General features: G+C 38.1%; 1 protein-coding gene across 3 annotated transcripts; it reads right to left on the reverse strand.

Annotated features, from left to right (window-relative positions):
* Positions 1 to 1,613: 1,613 nt before the first annotated feature.
* lpar4 (lysophosphatidic acid receptor 4) lies at positions 1,614 to 15,406 on the reverse strand. 3 transcript variants are annotated; one of them, XM_060926884.1, is made up of 4 exons: positions 15,293 to 15,406; positions 15,166 to 15,186; positions 9,701 to 9,754; positions 1,614 to 3,110 (listed from the first exon to the last, which is right to left on the reverse strand). In XM_060926884.1, exon 4 carries the CDS (start codon positions 2,942 to 2,944, stop codon positions 1,883 to 1,885), a length of 1,062 nt encoding a protein of 353 aa, XP_060782867.1. In that variant the 5' UTR covers positions 2,945 to 3,110; positions 9,701 to 9,754; positions 15,166 to 15,186; positions 15,293 to 15,406; the 3' UTR covers positions 1,614 to 1,882. The 3 variants fall into 3 exon arrangements, with proteins under 3 accessions (XP_060782867.1, XP_060782866.1, XP_060782865.1); XM_060926883.1 differs by adding an exon at positions 7,501 to 7,647 and having other exon boundaries at positions 15,166 to 15,406; XM_060926882.1 differs by having other exon boundaries at positions 15,166 to 15,406.
* Positions 15,407 to 17,802: the final 2,396 nt, after the last annotated feature.

Genomic DNA, 17,802 nt, shown 5'->3' on the forward strand with positions numbered 1-17,802 from the left:
GCATGGGTTTCCTCCAGGTGTTCCAGTTTCCTCCCACAGTCTCAAGACATACAGATTTAATCAAGTGGATATTCTAAATTGCCCATAGGTGTGAAGGTGAGTGTGAATGGCTGTCTGTGTTTGCCCTGCGATAGGCTGGTGACCTGTCCAGGGTGAACCCAGCCTCTTGCCTGTCGTCAGCTGGGATTGGCTCCAGCTCACCCACGACCAGCAAAGGATAAGCAGTATAGAGAATGAATAAATGTCCTCTTGTACACATATTACACATTTTTGTGGCATGTTCATCATGCTATACTATAATAACATCACATCTCTCGTTAAAGTAGCATTAGCAGTGCAGTTAATAATATTATTTGCCTTTAGGGCTTTCAGTCATCATGTTGAAATATTTAAGTGACCAGACTGTTATAAACCTGGATGCAATTGGTCAAGCATGGAAGCAGCTTCTAATAGGCGTTGGCAAAATGTCTTCAGCATTATACCAAAAGACTTACTAATGTTGTCAGTACAGCACTGTCTTAAATTACAGTAATTCTATAATTCCTTTCTCCACCCTTAAATATTCTTTTCTTCACTCAGTGATTTCCAACTCTTACATTTTTAACCTGAGAACTTGTCGTCCTGCTGGTGTTTGCCTGTCAGCTTTGGCTCTGGTTCAATAAATAATAATTTGTTTGGAGACCACATGCTATGTGCTGGAGGGCACGTGCCTAAAAGCACCAATAATAGCATGATTAATGGAATTAAGGCAGTTCCCTGAACCTCAACATAACTAATCCCAAGACAATAACCCATTGCTGGTGTCTTAATAAGCATTTGGGGAACACTGAAATTCAGAATTTTCCCCTTTCCTTTGCTATTTTTTGAATCTCTGACATACATTTGCATGAGTTAGCTAATGCAGATTTTGTAATTTTGTCCTTCTCTTTTGAGCTCTCTTTGGGAAACCTTAAACTCATATGTTTTTGCCCAGCTTTGCCCTTGATCAGCACACACTTGGGGGTGGGGTTAAGCCTGGGAGCCAGATTTTATACGGATAACAAAAAAAAGCTGTGGGCCCCTTCTGCAGCTGCTGTTTTAAATCAGTCGTTTAGCTCAGTTCAGCTCCCCTAAGATCAGGAATTTCAAATCACAGTTAATAAAATGTATTCAATCTTCATGTTGTTCTCTCCAAAACTGAAAGATAAGACAGACATATCAGTCTTAAACATTTTAATTGCCTGATAACCTGCATCTACAGTAAAAAGACACTGGGAGATCACACATATAAAAGTGCTATTTGTTCGGAGCTGATAGTTCTTCAATCCTATCTTTCATACGAAAACATTTATCATAATAAAACTAAGGAACAATTACTTCAGTGCATTTGTGCATGCAAGTGCACACCAACATATTTAAATGGTTAACGGTTAACAGTGACATATTGTTCATGTGTAGAGGTCATGTCTATCAGTTAAGTTAGGAATGCTAATTAGTTTTTTTATGCAAAAAAGGAAACAAAACAGTGTTCAGATCTCGAAAATCTGAATAGGACTGGATATATTTAAAACAATTAGAATAGTACGTTGCTTTGCTGATCAACTAAATATAATCATTAATATCCCATTAGACACTTGTGTGGAGCCACTTTATTCAACATATTCAACATATGCTGTTCCCATAAACTCAGAGACCTAAATAACAGTGCTGGACCTGTACAGTCAAATTTAAATATTGATAGTTATAAGCATTCAGCCTGAGAGATTGAAGGCTTCGGTTAGAAAGTTCAAATTCCAAACGTTTCCACTAACTGAGCAAAATCCTTAGAGCTAAGTCCTTGGTACAAACCTTAGCAAAGCGCCTCTTTAATGTGGACATTGGTGCTGTTGAATATTTTGTCCACTCAAAACTGAGTCTCTGTAATCGGTTCTTTTCCATTGCTGGACACTCTGTTAGCTTCTACTTTTTCAGTCTCTGTGTTCTCTTTGCTAGACACAGGCCCTTCCGTGCGCAGTGTACTTTCCTGCTTAGTTTGACATTTCCCTGTGGTAAGAGACTTCTTAAAAGACTCTGAGGTGAAGTAGTATACCACTGGATCAAAGCAGCAGTTGAGGGTGGCCACACAAAGTGTTACAGGATAAAGAGTTCGTGCCAATCGTTCAAGCCAGCAGCTTGCCAAGGCTTGGGTGCGCACCATAGCATAAACAAAAAGAACAGAGTTATATGGGACAAAGCAGACAATGAAGATGGCTAAATGCACCACAATCATGCGCAACACACGTTTCTTGTTGGTGCCAATTTGGCAGAGTGTAGCTGGCTTACGCAGTGTTCGTAGCACCACGGAGGAACAGGCCAGGTTGATGAGCAATGGAATAAGGAAACCCACTACCTCGATGAAGATGGTGATCTTGGACAGGTAGGTTTGCCAGGTTTTCTGGGAGAAGCCTTCGAAGCAAGTGGTGATGGTTTTAGCCTGGTTGGTTGCAGAGAAGAAGGTCACAGACATGCCTCCACCCAGGATCAACAACCAGATCAGCGCGCATACAATTCCAGCGTTACGGCGAGTGCGGATAGAGCGTGATCTAAAGGGGTAAACTATGGCCAGGAAGCGGTCTACACTGATACATGTGAGGAAGAGCATGCTGCCATAGATGTTGGTGATGAAGGCTCCTCCGGAGATCTTGCACAGCCCGTCGCCAAACGGCCAGTGGCGCCTGATGTTATAGTAGATTTTAAAAGGTAGAGTAAATACAAATATTAAGTCTGATAATGCCAAGTTGGTCATAAAGAGAGTGGTCTCATTGCGTATCTTCATACGACAGCAGAAGACAAAGAGTGAAGCACAGTTGGTGATGAGGCCTAACACAAAGGCGATGCTGTACACTACACCATACAAGTTGTACTTGAAAGAGTCATCAATGCCACAGTCCTCCAGCCCAGTCTCGTTAAGAGCCAGACTTGCCATTATGGCATCGGCGGACGGTGGGCAAGTTTTGCTTCTGGCGAATCCCTAGCTGTCAGAAAGGGTATTGGTTGCAGTGTACTTCCCAGCCCATCACTGACACACTCTGAAAGTTAGTGAAATGAGCTCTCATCATCTTTAGTACATATAGATGATCAGTTTTTGTTTTCTGTAGGAGGGAACAAGATAACAAATAAGAGAAAATTAGTAATTAAGCTAAATATGAGCATTCTTGGTAGAATTATGTCTGGTCATCTGTGAACAAACTAGATTTAACTCATCAGCTAACTAAGGCTGTCTTAGGTGGAATTTGGTGTATCAGAAGAGGGAAAAAGCAAATCAATGTACAACTTTGGCTCTTCAGGACAGGAACCTTTCTTTAGACCTTGACAATGTACACTCACCATCCACTTTATGAGTAACACGTGTACACCTCCACATTCATGCAGTTATCTGATCAGACGATCATGTGGCAGCAGCACAATTCAAAAAAATCATCTAGAGACAGTTGAAGACTGGAAAAAGACCAGGTGATTTTTTCCCCCCTAATCTTTAATTGTTCCGTTGGAGTAGTCTGTGCCCATGATAACCTTATAGCCATGATAACTTCTTGGCTGACAGGAATGGAAACCGCTTCTGCTTGGTCTTCTGCTGTTGTAGCCCATACGCCTCAAGATTTGATGTTTTGTGCATTCTGAGATGCTTTTCTGCTCATCACAGTTGTAAAGAGTCATTATATGTTTCCTGGTAGTTCAAACCATTCTGGCCATTTTCCTCTGAAATCCCTTATAAACAAGGTCTTTCCACTCACAGAGCGGTCACTCACTAAGTTTTTTTGGGTTTTTTGCACCATTCTGTGTAAACACTAGAGATGGCTGTGTGTTCCCAAGAAACCAGTAGTTTACGACAATCAAATCAGCCCATCTGGTACCAACATCCATGCCACAGTTACAGTCACAGAGACCACATTTTCCTATCTTCCTCCATTCTGATGTCTGATGTGAACATTAACTGAAGCTGTAGGTGCTAAAGAAGGTAACTGGACTTGCTTAAAATTCTTGAAGATGTTTCACCCTTCATCCGAAAGGTTTCTTCAGTTCTGTCTCACTAGTGGGGAGTTTCAGGTATTTATCCTCTAGTAGACCAAAAGCAAACCTAAGGAGAGTCGTTGGGGTCACATGGGTCGCTGGCACCCTCAGTCATCCTTTTAAAGCCTTTCGGATGAGAGGTGAAACGTCTTCAAGAATTTCAAGCAAGTCCAGCTGCCTTCTTTAGCATCTATGGTTTACCTGGATGACTGAGAACCTTCACAGACATATTAACTGAAGCTGTATGATTTTTTGCATTGTGCTGCTACTACAGGATTGGCTGATTACATAACTGCATGAACAAATGTGCAGGTGTTCCTATTAAAGTGACCAACGAGTGTATGTTTATACTGTTAGAATTAATTTATTCAGTAGAAGCTTTTTTAACTTTGGATCCCAGACATATGCTACTAATGAATGTTGTAAAGGGAAACTATAACTCAGAATTAGTATGATTTCTCCCTTGGAAAAAATGTGTACAGTAGTGGTGTGATGGTAATTGTATGGTAATTGATAGTGATGGTAATTTATTAACTACCAATTATGACTTCCACACCCTTAAGTTGTGGAAAAGCCATTTGTTTTTTTCTCCTGCAATTCTAACATTTCCTGTAACCAAAGGACATGGCTTTCTGTTTGTCATTATATTATTCAAGCCATTGCTAATAACCCAAGGGATCCCAAGATAAACATTTTTTTTCTCTGAATAGACTCATTTTTCTCCCTCTTTTTACCCTTATAGAAGTCTAATGATTTTATGAGGCCACACAGTATGTTCCTCATGGCAAAATGATACTATGGAAGAAGAATCAGGACTGGGTCTCACACTGTGGCCTCATCCTCATCTTAGCAGTCCACTGACCATCTGATACACTTATTTACAATTGTCAAAATATTGTCTGAACATTTTTGCTTAAATGACACTGGAGACCCTGGATATTTCAGCATCACTATGTAATTCATCTGAGTAACCAATAGCATTTAATCTTTTTTTTCAAAATCCAGTGTTAATGTATTTTTCTACATTGTAGGAAGCAATGCATGAATTTCTACAAAGTGGCAGTAGACACACTGCCACCAGTACTGGTACTGATTTGGCATTATAATTCAGCTTTTAAAAGACACTTGTGTGGTAGCTTTGTACGTAAATGCCTTTTATATGACAGCTTAAACCTGTGCTGGAAATATAGTTGTTTTTCCCCCCTGGATTCAAAACTGTTTAATTTGTTTAGCATCCAAATGACTAAACTCTTTTAGCATGTCTGACTCTGGGAGGATACTTCCTCAGAGATCTGCCTTCATGGCACAAAACTGTCAACAGTTTTCCAGTAACAGTAATGCAGACAGTCTCTAGAAACTCACTTGACTGCAAAGAAGAAGCATGGCAACTACCTAAAGACACACTATCATGCTGACTGTTTCTTTGCCAAACTATGACTAGACATTCTGGAAATTCGCTTTTCCAACAGACCTACTGGCTCCAGGATGTCTATAATCAGTTATACACTTATATATATATAATATATATATATATATATATATATATATATATATATATATATATATATATGATTTACGTTATTTTATTGTAGACACATCAAAATATTGTCAACAGAGGCAATGTGTTATTGTACTGCATTCATTTATTAATCTGAAGGTTTATTGTTTATTTATATTTTCTGCTTTTTATGGGGGCCTAAAAAGTTACTTACTACAACTACATTAGAACTACTTTAGAACTGTTGTGTTCTAATTTGCAAGTTTGGTATGATTCTGTAAATCTTATGTACTATGGTCGAGCTCTCCAATCAGAATTTGGCCAGAATTTTAGGCTCTTATTTTGAGAATGTTTATTGCGAGCTGTAGTCAGTAACTTTTTAGTTTCTCAAAAAAAAGCAAACTAAATATCAATAAACAATAATCCTCCAGACTAGTAAATGAATCTCAAGTGTGAGAAATGCTGTACCGTATATAATATATAATAAATGTGTTATTAATGATTGATTGCTTACCTAGCTGGCCAGCTAGCTATTATTCTTGGACACTTTCCTGTGCTACCTATGTACTTTCTCCTTCTTCCTATCTATATCTATACTGCTTTCTCACAAGCTAACAGGCTACATTGTCAGCTGTCTGACTGATTTACCATGCACTCTCCTAGCTAATTATCCAAAATTACTAACAGTACCAGTCAAAACCAGTTTGGACACACCGACTCATTCATAGGTTTTTCTGTATTTTTACTATTTTCTACATTGTAGAACAGTAATGAAGACATCAAAACCATGGTACATGTATGGAATTATGAAGTAAACAAAAGAGTGTTTAAAAAACCCCAAAACGTTTCATATTTTAGATTCTTCAAAGTAGCTTGATGGCGCTTTGCACACTGCTGGCATTATCTTAACCAGCTTCATGAGGTAGTCACCTGGAATGACTTTCAGTTAACAGGTGTGTCTTATCAAAAGTTAATTAGTGGAATTTACTGCCTTCGTAGTGTGTTTGAGATTAAATAGTAATGAGTAAATAATAAAAAATACAGTAAATAGCCCTATTCCACAACTGTAGTAATCCATATTATGTCTTGTCAAGAACCGCTCAACTGAGTAAAGAGAAATGACATCCATCATTACTTTATGATATGAAGTGTCAAAACCATTGAACTTGAAGGTGTGTCCAAACTTTTGACTGGCACTGTAGTTACACAATAGAACATGGCTGTGACTAAAACCAGCAAGAAAAAAAGATAGTGTGACTTAGCCCAAACTAAAGCTTACATAAATACCAGTTTCATTGGTTGCCGGCAGAGTTGACCTTTACTTATAGAGCTGATAAATTAAAATTAAAGTCATTTTAAGACAACTTAACTTTGTTTTGAAACTTATAGCTACAGCTGACTTGTTCCAAACTATTTTAGCTAGGTAACAAACATTAATTCTCCAGCTTTAAAAAAAAAAAGTATTTGTCTGTTTGACTGGTTCTAACCCTCTGAGTTTAGTCAAGTTGGAGCACTTGGTTGCTTTCCAGTGAAGCCATGCTAATATGAGCACAGACGCTGCTTTTGGAGGAAACAGCTCAGATGGCTACACTGCCAGCTGTCTCACTGACTTGCCACTCTCTTAACTAAAATCAGCCAAAATCTTTTACAGAGCAATAGAGCATTGCTGTGATTTGGTTACTGCTATGAAACTTTTTTTTTTAATTTAACAAAGCAGATTTGTAGGTTGTATTATTGTCTACACAAAGTAAGCTACAGGATGTAAGATGTAATCCATGGTCAGCAGAATGATACAGGTTTGATAAAATGTACGATGATTAAAACCTTAGAAGACATTTCTTTCACTTTATATGTTGTTAATATGTAAAAATATGATATGGCAAATCATGCTAAAAATTTAGATGACCATCATATGAAAACACAATATCAGTACATACAGTTTGTCATGCTCAGCTGAGATGTGACATCTTTACCAGGTTCTCACATGCCCCTTACAAAGCCTGTACTGTACTGCACAACCCTATACAATACAGTCAGTGTACTGGTACAGCCTCCTCAAAATGGATCCAATTTAGTCAGTCACTGGCAGTCGGCAGCTTTCGAGTTTAAACCATTTCCTCCTAGATGAAGTAAAACCCAAACAACTTGTGCTTTTCACACTTCATTTGCTGCATGATTTCTCTACAATGAAAACAGACATGTTTGAATATTACATGTCTTTAACATGATAACTGTTTGACATTTACCACCACTGGCAGTCTTATCAGTTTTTCTTTTTTCTTTAAAAAGTTACCTGTTTACCTGTCACATTCAGACAGTTGTTGCAAAATAATATTGTCTAGTAAGTCATGTGCTGCTCATCATATTATCATACCTAATGTCAATATGACTTCATATAAAAAAATAAAGGGAATGTTAACTGTGAGTTGAAAATTGTTCTTAAGCACTTCTGAAGCAACACAGGGTTAGTGACGCATTCATCATCAATTTTGTGATACTGTAACTGACAATCCAAGGTACAAATTCACCTGGATGAAATGAACCATGTCTGAAATTGTCATGTCTTTATTCGCAGTTTCAATTGCAACAAAACTTATATGCCAATCACAATCTTATTCACATAACATGCTAACCAGCTATCAATTATATTCAACAATTATTTGCCAAAAGTGAAGTGAACATCGGTGAATAATAACAGAGACGAAGTCAAGGTTATTATTCCCCGATATTCATTGAGCCTGAGGCGGATGATTGTTTTAGTATAAAACATAAAATAATCATGATTATTTTACATGAGTCGACATAGATAAGTGACACAAGTCTGCACTGCTCCTTTGTATGCCACTTTTGAAGTTTGAAATAAATGATTTTTTAATACGATTTTTAAAAACAGCATTAAAAAATCATTTATTTCAAACTTCAAAAGTGGCATACAAAGGTGCAATGCAGACTCATATAAAATACTTTGTTTTGAAATATTTAAAATAAAATCACAATTCTACCTTACCTGTGAATAGTTTTAGACCAAACCGTGTAACATCTTTAATGCTTTTAGAAATTTTCTTTCATAATTTGTAATTCTTCCTCACTTATGCCGCTTTTCCACTACAAACGCGGCTGAGTCGGGCTGAGCTGTGCCGTGCTGAGTCGGGCTGAGTGGGGCTGTTGGAGTTGCATTTCGACTACAACCGCGCTGAACCGTGCTGGCTGGAAGTGGGTGGACACATTGGGTGGAGTTAGCGAAAGTGGGTGAACGTCAGGTGATGTCGTTAAGCAGCGCAAACAGTGACATCAGTGATCTTTTAAGCGGTAGTCTCACGACCCAGATAGTAAACAATAAACATGGAGGACATGGAGTCGTTAGTGTTGCTGGTCTTGGTGCTGTGGCTTGTTGTCACCGACAACGCCAACAGATACTGGCAAGAGCGTATAGATGAGGCGAGGCGCATAAGGCTTCAGAAATTCTCGTAATTTGTAATTATTCTTCTTCCGGGTTTACGGTGTTTACAGATCCCAGCGCGCTCGCGGGGCGTGTGTGGGCATGTGAGGACACTCCTCCTCACCAATCAGTGCACAGGGGAGTGTCTGCTCACACCCCCAGCCTCACTCAGCTCAGTTTGGCTCGCTTCAGCCCCACTCCAAAACCGTGCGAGTTTTAGGGGCTAAGCAGGGCTGAAGCGAGCTGAGTCGTGCTGGTTTTTGGTCGTCGAAACGCGAGCCGTGTCGGGCTGAAGCGAGCTGAAGTGAGCTGAAAAAGGGTAGTGGAAAAGGGCCTTTACAGTGATGAAGCGATTGGCAGCCATTCTGCCAAGTTGCTTGAGGTGATTACCAAGAAACAGTCCGAATTTCTCAAACCAATCAGCGCGCACAGTTTTCGAAAATCACTTCCGTATTTATACTAATCAATATATTATCAATCAATATCCATTTTTTAAATCTTTTTTGAGTCCCTTTTCATTATAAATGAACATGTAAAGAATAAAACACAATGGGACATGTTGTTATGGAAAATAACTGATGACGGGGTAGTATGAAATAACAGAACATCACAAAGTGTTTTATTCCTCTTATACCACAGCAACATGCTAACATTAAACACATCATACTTTTATTTTACAGTTGCATTTAATGTTGTGGAACACCCAGGAAACGTTAGTTCCTTTTATCACTTACATTATTGCAGCTATAAAGAGTTGTTCCTTCACCAGCCTCTCTTTTTCCCTCTCTCTTGAAGTTTGGGGGGAAAAAACAAAGGAAAAAAAACAGTTTAGCTTGTCATGATAACATGATAATAAGAAGCCACAAAACACAAAGTCCTCTGTCTGGAAAACTTTCCCATGGAGGAAATGTGCAAGTGCTGACATTGGAGACTCCTTCCATAAACCTTAAAAAACACATCCATGCTCCACTATATCACAGATTATGTTTTATTTTTTAAATAACACATTCTTGAAAATGTGTGTTAAAAGAAAATTATTCGGCACCTTATCACAAATTCATCTGGAGAATTGAACACTGCTGTGGTATACTTTACTGTAACTCATATCAAGTAAACCCATGCCAAACACTAGGCCTCTAAATACAAGCTGACAGCATTTGTTTAAGAAATTTCTGTTTCTTGTCTTTTTTCAGTCTAGGATATTTTTATTCTTATTGTTTTAGAGATAATTTAGATGGCATTTAGACAATTTAGACATGTTGACATAATCCCCTAGTTTTAAATACCAGTGTCACCATTCATAATATTTATTCCTGTTGTGCATGTGGTGACACCTGAGCATTATATAATAACAAATAAATAAATAAATAAATCAGCTCAATGACATGACAATGTGATGACATCATGAATATGAAGTCATGTAGAAACCAACTTACTCAAACTAATTTCGATGCACTCCTACAAGGAATGTGTTGAAAAATTACACAAATTATGTGTGGCAATCTAGTTTACACGTTTTGTGTCAATATTAAATAAAATTGTGTTGGAAGAATTCAGCTTTTTTTTTTTTTTACACACATGTAGTTTTAAAACACAACCTGTGAATTTCTTCACAATATTCAAGACAATATGTGTTGACTGATTTGCTCTACACAAACTCAGTGTCAGTGTTTTAACGCACAAGCTTTTTGATTTAACTGAACAACAGCTAGCCTGTAGTCTGATAATGACATTGACTGGCCATTTTGTTTTCATTTATTGTATACTGTTATACATAAAGTATCATATTTTATATTATAATCACTTCACTATATGAATCGCTAAAAGAATCTGCAGCTCAGTGGTCAATGAATGCCTTTGAACATCCACTCCGTTTCTCAGAGACGATGTACGGTAAACAACACTACTAGCGCCAGCCATTTAGAAGCTCGTCAGTACTTACTTACTACTCCCAGTATAATACACTGGCCCTTTGCAAGTATGATTGAAGACCCCTGATTACAACCCACTGGAAATCTCTAGAATGATAGTAACTCAGGTGAAGGATTTCAGTGAGGGAATTTTAAATAATGCGGTTACTCAAAGTAGTGTTACATTCACGCTAGCTCTCTCTATCTTCAGCTTGAATAACGTTAGCTTGCTACTTGTTTTTAACAACGATATTCAATGTGCTCTTGAAGCACGTAAAGACTGGTTTATGTTGTAGTTATAGTAGTACTTAACTGGTTTTGGTTGGCAAGTGTGTATTTTGTGCATGGTGTCACTGGGTAATGCTACAGTAACTCCCAGTGACTTTGGGAATTTCATAGGAGTTGTATAACATTGAAACCGCCATTTTGACAGAGAGAGGATTCTCACTGGTGACAGCGAGCAAAATTCGTGAGGTAAGTTGTACTTGAAATTATTTCTTAACATATATTTACATGCAAAAACAAAATCTTCTGCTGCTGTTATTTTTAATATTGGTTTAGTTTGGTTGACTTATTCTCAACTGTGTTTGTCCTAAACTAGAACCCCATCTCCGTTGTAACCAAAATGATTTCCATGAAGGTAGACTGACAACAGGTCAGATTCTTACAGTAAGATGTATCATCAAAGGAGTAAAGGCCAAGAACCTGCCAGCTGTTCTTCTATTTATAGACTTCCCCAAAGCATTCAACTCCATCCATCGTGAGAAAATGAAGGAGATTCTCCATGCTTATGGTATTCCCCAAGAAACGGTCAATGCAATTATGATGCTGTACAGCAATACTTGGTCCATGGTCCGCTCTCCTGACGGGGACACCGACTTCTTTAACATCCTTGCAGGGGTTCAGCAAAGAGACACGCTTGCCCCTTATCTGTTTGTTATCTGCCTTGACTACGTGCTATGAATTACAGCAGATGAACATAGAGAACATGGGTTCACCCTGGAAAGAGCCTGGAGTCGGCATTATCCAGAACAGAAAATAACTGATACTGACTATACTGACGGCCTCATCCTCTTTGCTGACAATATAGAAGATGCCACCACCCTACTTCACTTCGTTGAAGACGCAGCTCGCTCGATTGGCCTGTACGTAAATACATGCAAAACGGAACTAATGTCCTACAATGTAGAAGACACCATCAAATCGCTGGACAGTGATGATCTCAAAGAGACTGCTGGAGCTTTGATTCTGTTATCAAAGGAACACAGTCCTGTGTAAAATGTCACCGTGGAACCAGAGTGTAGAAATGAACCTACAGTTCAAGAGAGTTCTACACAAAAACACTGAACTTTACAACAGCTGCACACATGTGAAATGGAAATAAATGGACTAAGGCAGGAAAAATATTTTGGATAAAATTGTTACTGTCTGTTACACACTGATCAACCTGTGTGACTCAGTTGTGCCTTTGAATCAAGAATTAATGAAAAGGGAACTGAACATTAACCACTTATTGACATTATTATTACAAGGGTGATTATAATTACTATATGACTACAGCTACAACTTGAAAGTGCTGATTCTGTTAGTGTTTGTAATTATTTTACCATCCGCTATTAGATAAAATTAAAAAATCTTACAATATTGTTTGAAAGTCTAGAGCAAGATATTTTGTTGTTTTACAAATAACAACACTTCAGATGTTGTTTTAACAATAATAAGTATCACTGTATAAATGATAGAGTGCAGATAGCTGTGTAACTAGGTGTCCTTGGGGTTGATGAGACATGGAGGGGTGGGGATACCATCTAGCCCACAGTTTAGGTCGGAGCCCTTTGAGAGTAAATGCTTTGAAGCTGATGTTGGGAAAAAGTCTTTACACAGAGGTTTTCTCGCTTCTGTAGTTTTTAAAACTGTTCTTCCGTGTCGGGACTTTTCAGAAAAAAGAATGTATATTCCAACATGTAGCTAATGCTAACGCTAGGCCACAAATCTGCACCATCATTTCGAGGAATTTTGTACGGATCATAACCTCTAATAAACTCTAATTTCTGCGTGCCGTATATCTATCCTGCGCTTCTTTCTGACTAAGATTGTCCAAGTAATCCAGTAATAAAGCTTTTTTAGCTGTAATTTTCTTCGGACAACAACAGGCGCCGGACATCTCCGCTTGGCTTTCGTATGTGACCTGCCAATCAGCAGGTCCTGTATGTGTTTATGAGTTTTATGTCATGATTTACAACCAGTGGGAGACACCCTTTGTTGGCTGTCCACCAATCACAGGTTCCCGTGCAACAATGGCGGTATGTTGATAAATATTTAGAAAAAAAAATTATATCATCATTACAAAATACATGAAAACGTCAAAAGCAATAAAAAAATATTAATATATATACTGGTTAGAGGTAAGGAACATTATTCAGTGATATCGTTTATTATTAACTCCAATCGTGATAAAAAAGTTCCAAGTCTGACACCTGCCCGCTTCAACCATGCTGCTGGCACATGATGTCCTTGAACCTCGTCGTCCTTAGCCAATTGGTATAATTATGTCATTACGTGAACCCCCTGAGCCGAGCTTTTCCAGTACACTCAAACACACACGTCGATGAATTATAACCAAAAACAAGGAAATTTGAATGGTTTCTTCAAAATATTTTTTGTACTTTTGTATATTGTCGTGTTGATGAATAAAACTTTTTAATGCATTTCCCGTGAAACGAGACAAGCTACTTTAGACTGGTTCCCTGCTCTCTTAGTACAGAGTGAGCATACAGTCAGTGCCCTGACACTTGGTAGGATTAATTTTATACAGGAACCAGTCCAGGAAAACAAGATTTTCGATAGACACAGGTGAACTTTGCTTTGAGGAGGAGTCAGATGTCACGATGCATGATTCATTTTGCAGAATAATAATAATAATAATAATAATTGAAATATGCTACTGCCGGACTGACAGTTCAGACCTGCATCATGGAACGGTTGCCTGTGTTGCTTAGGTTGCCAGCACTAACTTTTGTCGTCTGATCGGACGATTACCATTAAAGTTTTACTCGTCCTTGCACATACTTTAGTCGTCTCGGATGATCGGACATACGGTTTTTCGAGCATTGCACTTGGTATTATTAAAGAGCCTGGCTAGAACTATAAGTTCTACTAATTATTCAGTATCATGAGGCAGGAATATTTTTTTTCTTCTTGTTAACTATCAAAATTTGCTGTATAGCTAACCAAGATGCACCTCAGCTAGCTTAATCCAATTATTTCCCATGATGGCAATCCTTTTAAAACAAATCTATTTGAGAAAATATAGTTCAGATCTGTAAGAATGTTGGTGTACGAATGCGTAGCTGCAGCCTCATGTTACTTAACTGTAACATGTTCCCTAACATTAAGTGTATAGATTTTATGTTGGGGGAAATAAGGAAATTAACTGTGATAACAGCTAACGCTTATGTAAAAGTAGTGTTAAGACAGTGGCTGCTGTATTATCTGTCTAAATGATAAAATTTTATTCATCTATTACGCAGCAAATGGACCGATCTGAAAATGATCCTCGGCCAGTGATTCCTGGGTCCTTGGATGATCAGAGCTACATCAAGCCAAGACGCAAAGTTTTGAAATAAGTGAAATATAGAAGGTTTGGTTATGTATCATGTTGCCTGATGAAATTGGAAAAAGAACTGTTTTGTCCTATGTCAGACATTTCCTTTATTACTGCTGACATTCTATGAATTTGCATTGTTATATTCTGCAGTTTGATTTCTGTGAATCTTGTTAATACTTCATGATAATAAATGTGTTTACATCATAAATAGTGTATTATTGTCATTAACTAATTTTGTGTCAAATAACACTTTTTTGTATCAGGTGATAGGCAAGTTTTTTTAACACAATGTGTGCAGCCAAGGACAGCACATAATGTGTTAATATTACACGTTTACACATCTTTGTGTTAACCTTGCTGACACATAAACTGTGTTAAAATTACATAATTTACACAGTAAATGTGTCAAAATAAGCACAATAAGTGTTGTCCCAAAACTCACTCATTAATGTGTAAGAAGTGAACACAGTTTGTGTCAGTTTTAACACGTCCTTTCTAAGTGTGTATCTGAGAGATAAATACCTCCAGAATTTCAGGATATGTTTGATGATTTTTGTCAAGATAAAATTTAAGACCAAAAGCACCTGTAAAGGAATATGTGTCTAATAAAAGCCTAATAAAGGAGTGAGCTTAAGGAGGCAGTTTAGTTAAGCAGTGTAGTAGTATAGAACAGTGAACTTACCTCTGCTCCAGTTCGCTCATGCTGTTCAAGCGGTAGGGAGAACAAAAAGACTCTTGAGCTCTTAAGAAAAGACTATAATTCAATTTAAGCTTCAAAAATAATGCAGAGTTAGGGGTGTAAATAATACTTGGTTGTGTTAAATGTCGCGTTTCGCTCTTCGTACTGAAGCAGACGGAGCAGTGGGCTGTGAGAAACCGTTACTGTGCTCCTGTTAGTGCTGTGTGGAGCTGCTCTGAGCCAAAGCACGTCAAGTGGACAAGTGAGCAGCCACAGGAAACGAGACAAAAGGACCATCAGCTGAAAACCGAATCGCTCCCTATTGGACATATAGTGCACCATATATGACGTAGAAACCGTTCGTTCAGAGCCGACGGAGTGCACTTATATAGGGAGCAGAACATGATTTAGGATTTACCCTCTCTGGTAACATAGGAGGAGGGGGAGTAACCCAATTGAGAGGGAGAACTCTGGAAGATGCCAGTGGAGGCTTCCAATTTAGTGCCATCCCTCTTCATATATATATATATATATATATATATATATATATATATATATATATATATATATATATATATATATATCTTACTGTGTATACATCATATCTGATTTAGTATGAAATGAACAACCACATAATGAGATTATGTATTAGATTTTTGGGCCATAGTTCTCAAAATGGTTTCTATGAAGCATAGACAGGGGTCTGTAATAATAATAATAATAATAATAATAAATAAAGTACTGTTAGTAAGTACTGTGGATAGGGGAGTTAATTGTTAATTATGCAGGATTAGCAGTTAATTTGAAGGTGAAATTAGAGTCAGGTGTTTTCAATCAGTGGGGTGACAGTTAAGTAAGTACTGTGGATAGGGGAGAGCAGGGAGACTTGGGACAAGTTTTCAGCTTTTGTAGGTTGTATGAAATTCTTTGCAGGTAGCATCACATTCATATTGCATTAGACAGTATTTATTATACCTTCTTGCCATAACATTAGTTTATCATCTTCTGATATATACTGGCCTTCAGGCTTCACTTTTTTCTTTTTTTTTCTTTTCTTTTTTTCGGGCAGACAGGAGACATTGAGGGGAGATACGGACATTTTTGGGGGAGACTTGGGACATATTGGGGAGACATGGAACAAAAATAAAATACCTAGGCCTACATGTTTAATTTGTATTTACAGTGATGCTTGAAAGTTTGTGAACCCTTCAGAATTTTTTTATATTTCTGCATAAATATGACCTAAAACATCATCAGATTTTCACACAAGTCCTAGAAGTAGATAAAGAGAACCCAGTGAAACAAATGAGACAAAAATATTATACTTGGTAATTTATTTATTGAGGAAAATGATCCAATATTACATATCTGTGAGTGGCAAAAGTATGTGAACCTCTAGGATTAGCAGTTAATTTGAAGGTGAAATTAGAGTCAGGTGTTTTCAATCAATGGGATGACAATCAGGTGTGAGTGGGCACCCTGTTTTATTTAAAGAACAGGGATCTATCAAAGTCTGATCTTCACAACACATGTTTGTGGAAGTGTATCATGGCACAAACAAAGGAGATTTCTGAGGACCTCAGAAAAAGTGTTGTTGATGCTCATCAGGCTGGAAAAGGTTACAAAAACCATCTCTAAAGAGTTTGGACTCCACCAATCCACAGTCAGACAGATTGTGTACAAATGGAGGAAATTCAAGACCATTGTTACCCTCCCCAGGAGTGGTCGACCAACAAAGATCACTCCAAGAGCAAGGCATGTAATAGTCGGTGAGGTCACAAAGAACCCCAGGGTAACTTCTAAGCAACTGAAGGCCTCTCTCACATTGGCTAATGTTAATGTTCATGAGTCTACCATGAGGAGAACACTGAACAACAATGGTGTGCATGGCAGGGTTGCAAGGAGAAAGCCACTGCTCTCCAAAAAGAACATTGCTGCTCATCTGCAGTTTGATAAAGATCATGTGGACAAGCCAGAAGGCTATTGGAAAAATGTTTTGTGGACGGATGAGACCAAAATAGAACTTTTTGGTTTAAATGAAAAGCGTTATGTTTGGAGAAAGGAAAACACTGCATTCCAGTATAAGAACCTTATCCCATGTGTAAAACATGGTGGTGGTAGTACCATGGTTTGGGCCTGTTTTGCTGCATCTGGGCCAGAACGGCTTGCCATCATTGATGGAACAATGAATTCTGAATTATACCAGCAAATTCTAAAGGAAAATGTCGGGACATCTGTCCATGAACTGAATCTTAAGAGAAGGTGTGTCATGCAGCAAGACAATGACCCTAAGCACACACGTTGTTTGACCAAAGAATGGTTAAAGAAGAATAAAGTTAATGTTTTGGAATGGCCAAGTCAAAGTCCTGACCTTAATCCAATCGAAATGTTGTGGAAGGACCTGAAGCAAGCAGTTCATGTGAGAAAACCCACCAACATCCCAGAGTTGAAGCTGTTCTGTATGGAGGAATAGGCTAAAATTCCTCCAAGCCAGTGTGCAGGACTGATCAACAGTTACCAGAAATGTTTAGTTGCAGTTATTGCTGCACAAGGGGGTCACACCAGATACTGAAAGCAAATGTTCACATACTTTTGCCACTCACAGATATGTAATATTGGATCATTTTCCTCAATAAATAA

The sequence above is a fragment of the Neoarius graeffei genome, chromosome 8 (assembly GCF_027579695.1).
Source record: "Neoarius graeffei isolate fNeoGra1 chromosome 8, fNeoGra1.pri, whole genome shotgun sequence".
Taxonomy (NCBI): Eukaryota; Metazoa; Chordata; class Actinopteri; order Siluriformes; family Ariidae; genus Neoarius; species Neoarius graeffei.

What these genes read in the sequence shown, in the direction of transcription:
- lpar4 (XM_060926884.1), bottom strand. Translation starts at nt 2,944, where the DNA reads ATGGCAAGTCTGGCTCTTAACGAGACTGGGCTGGAGGACTGTGGCATT.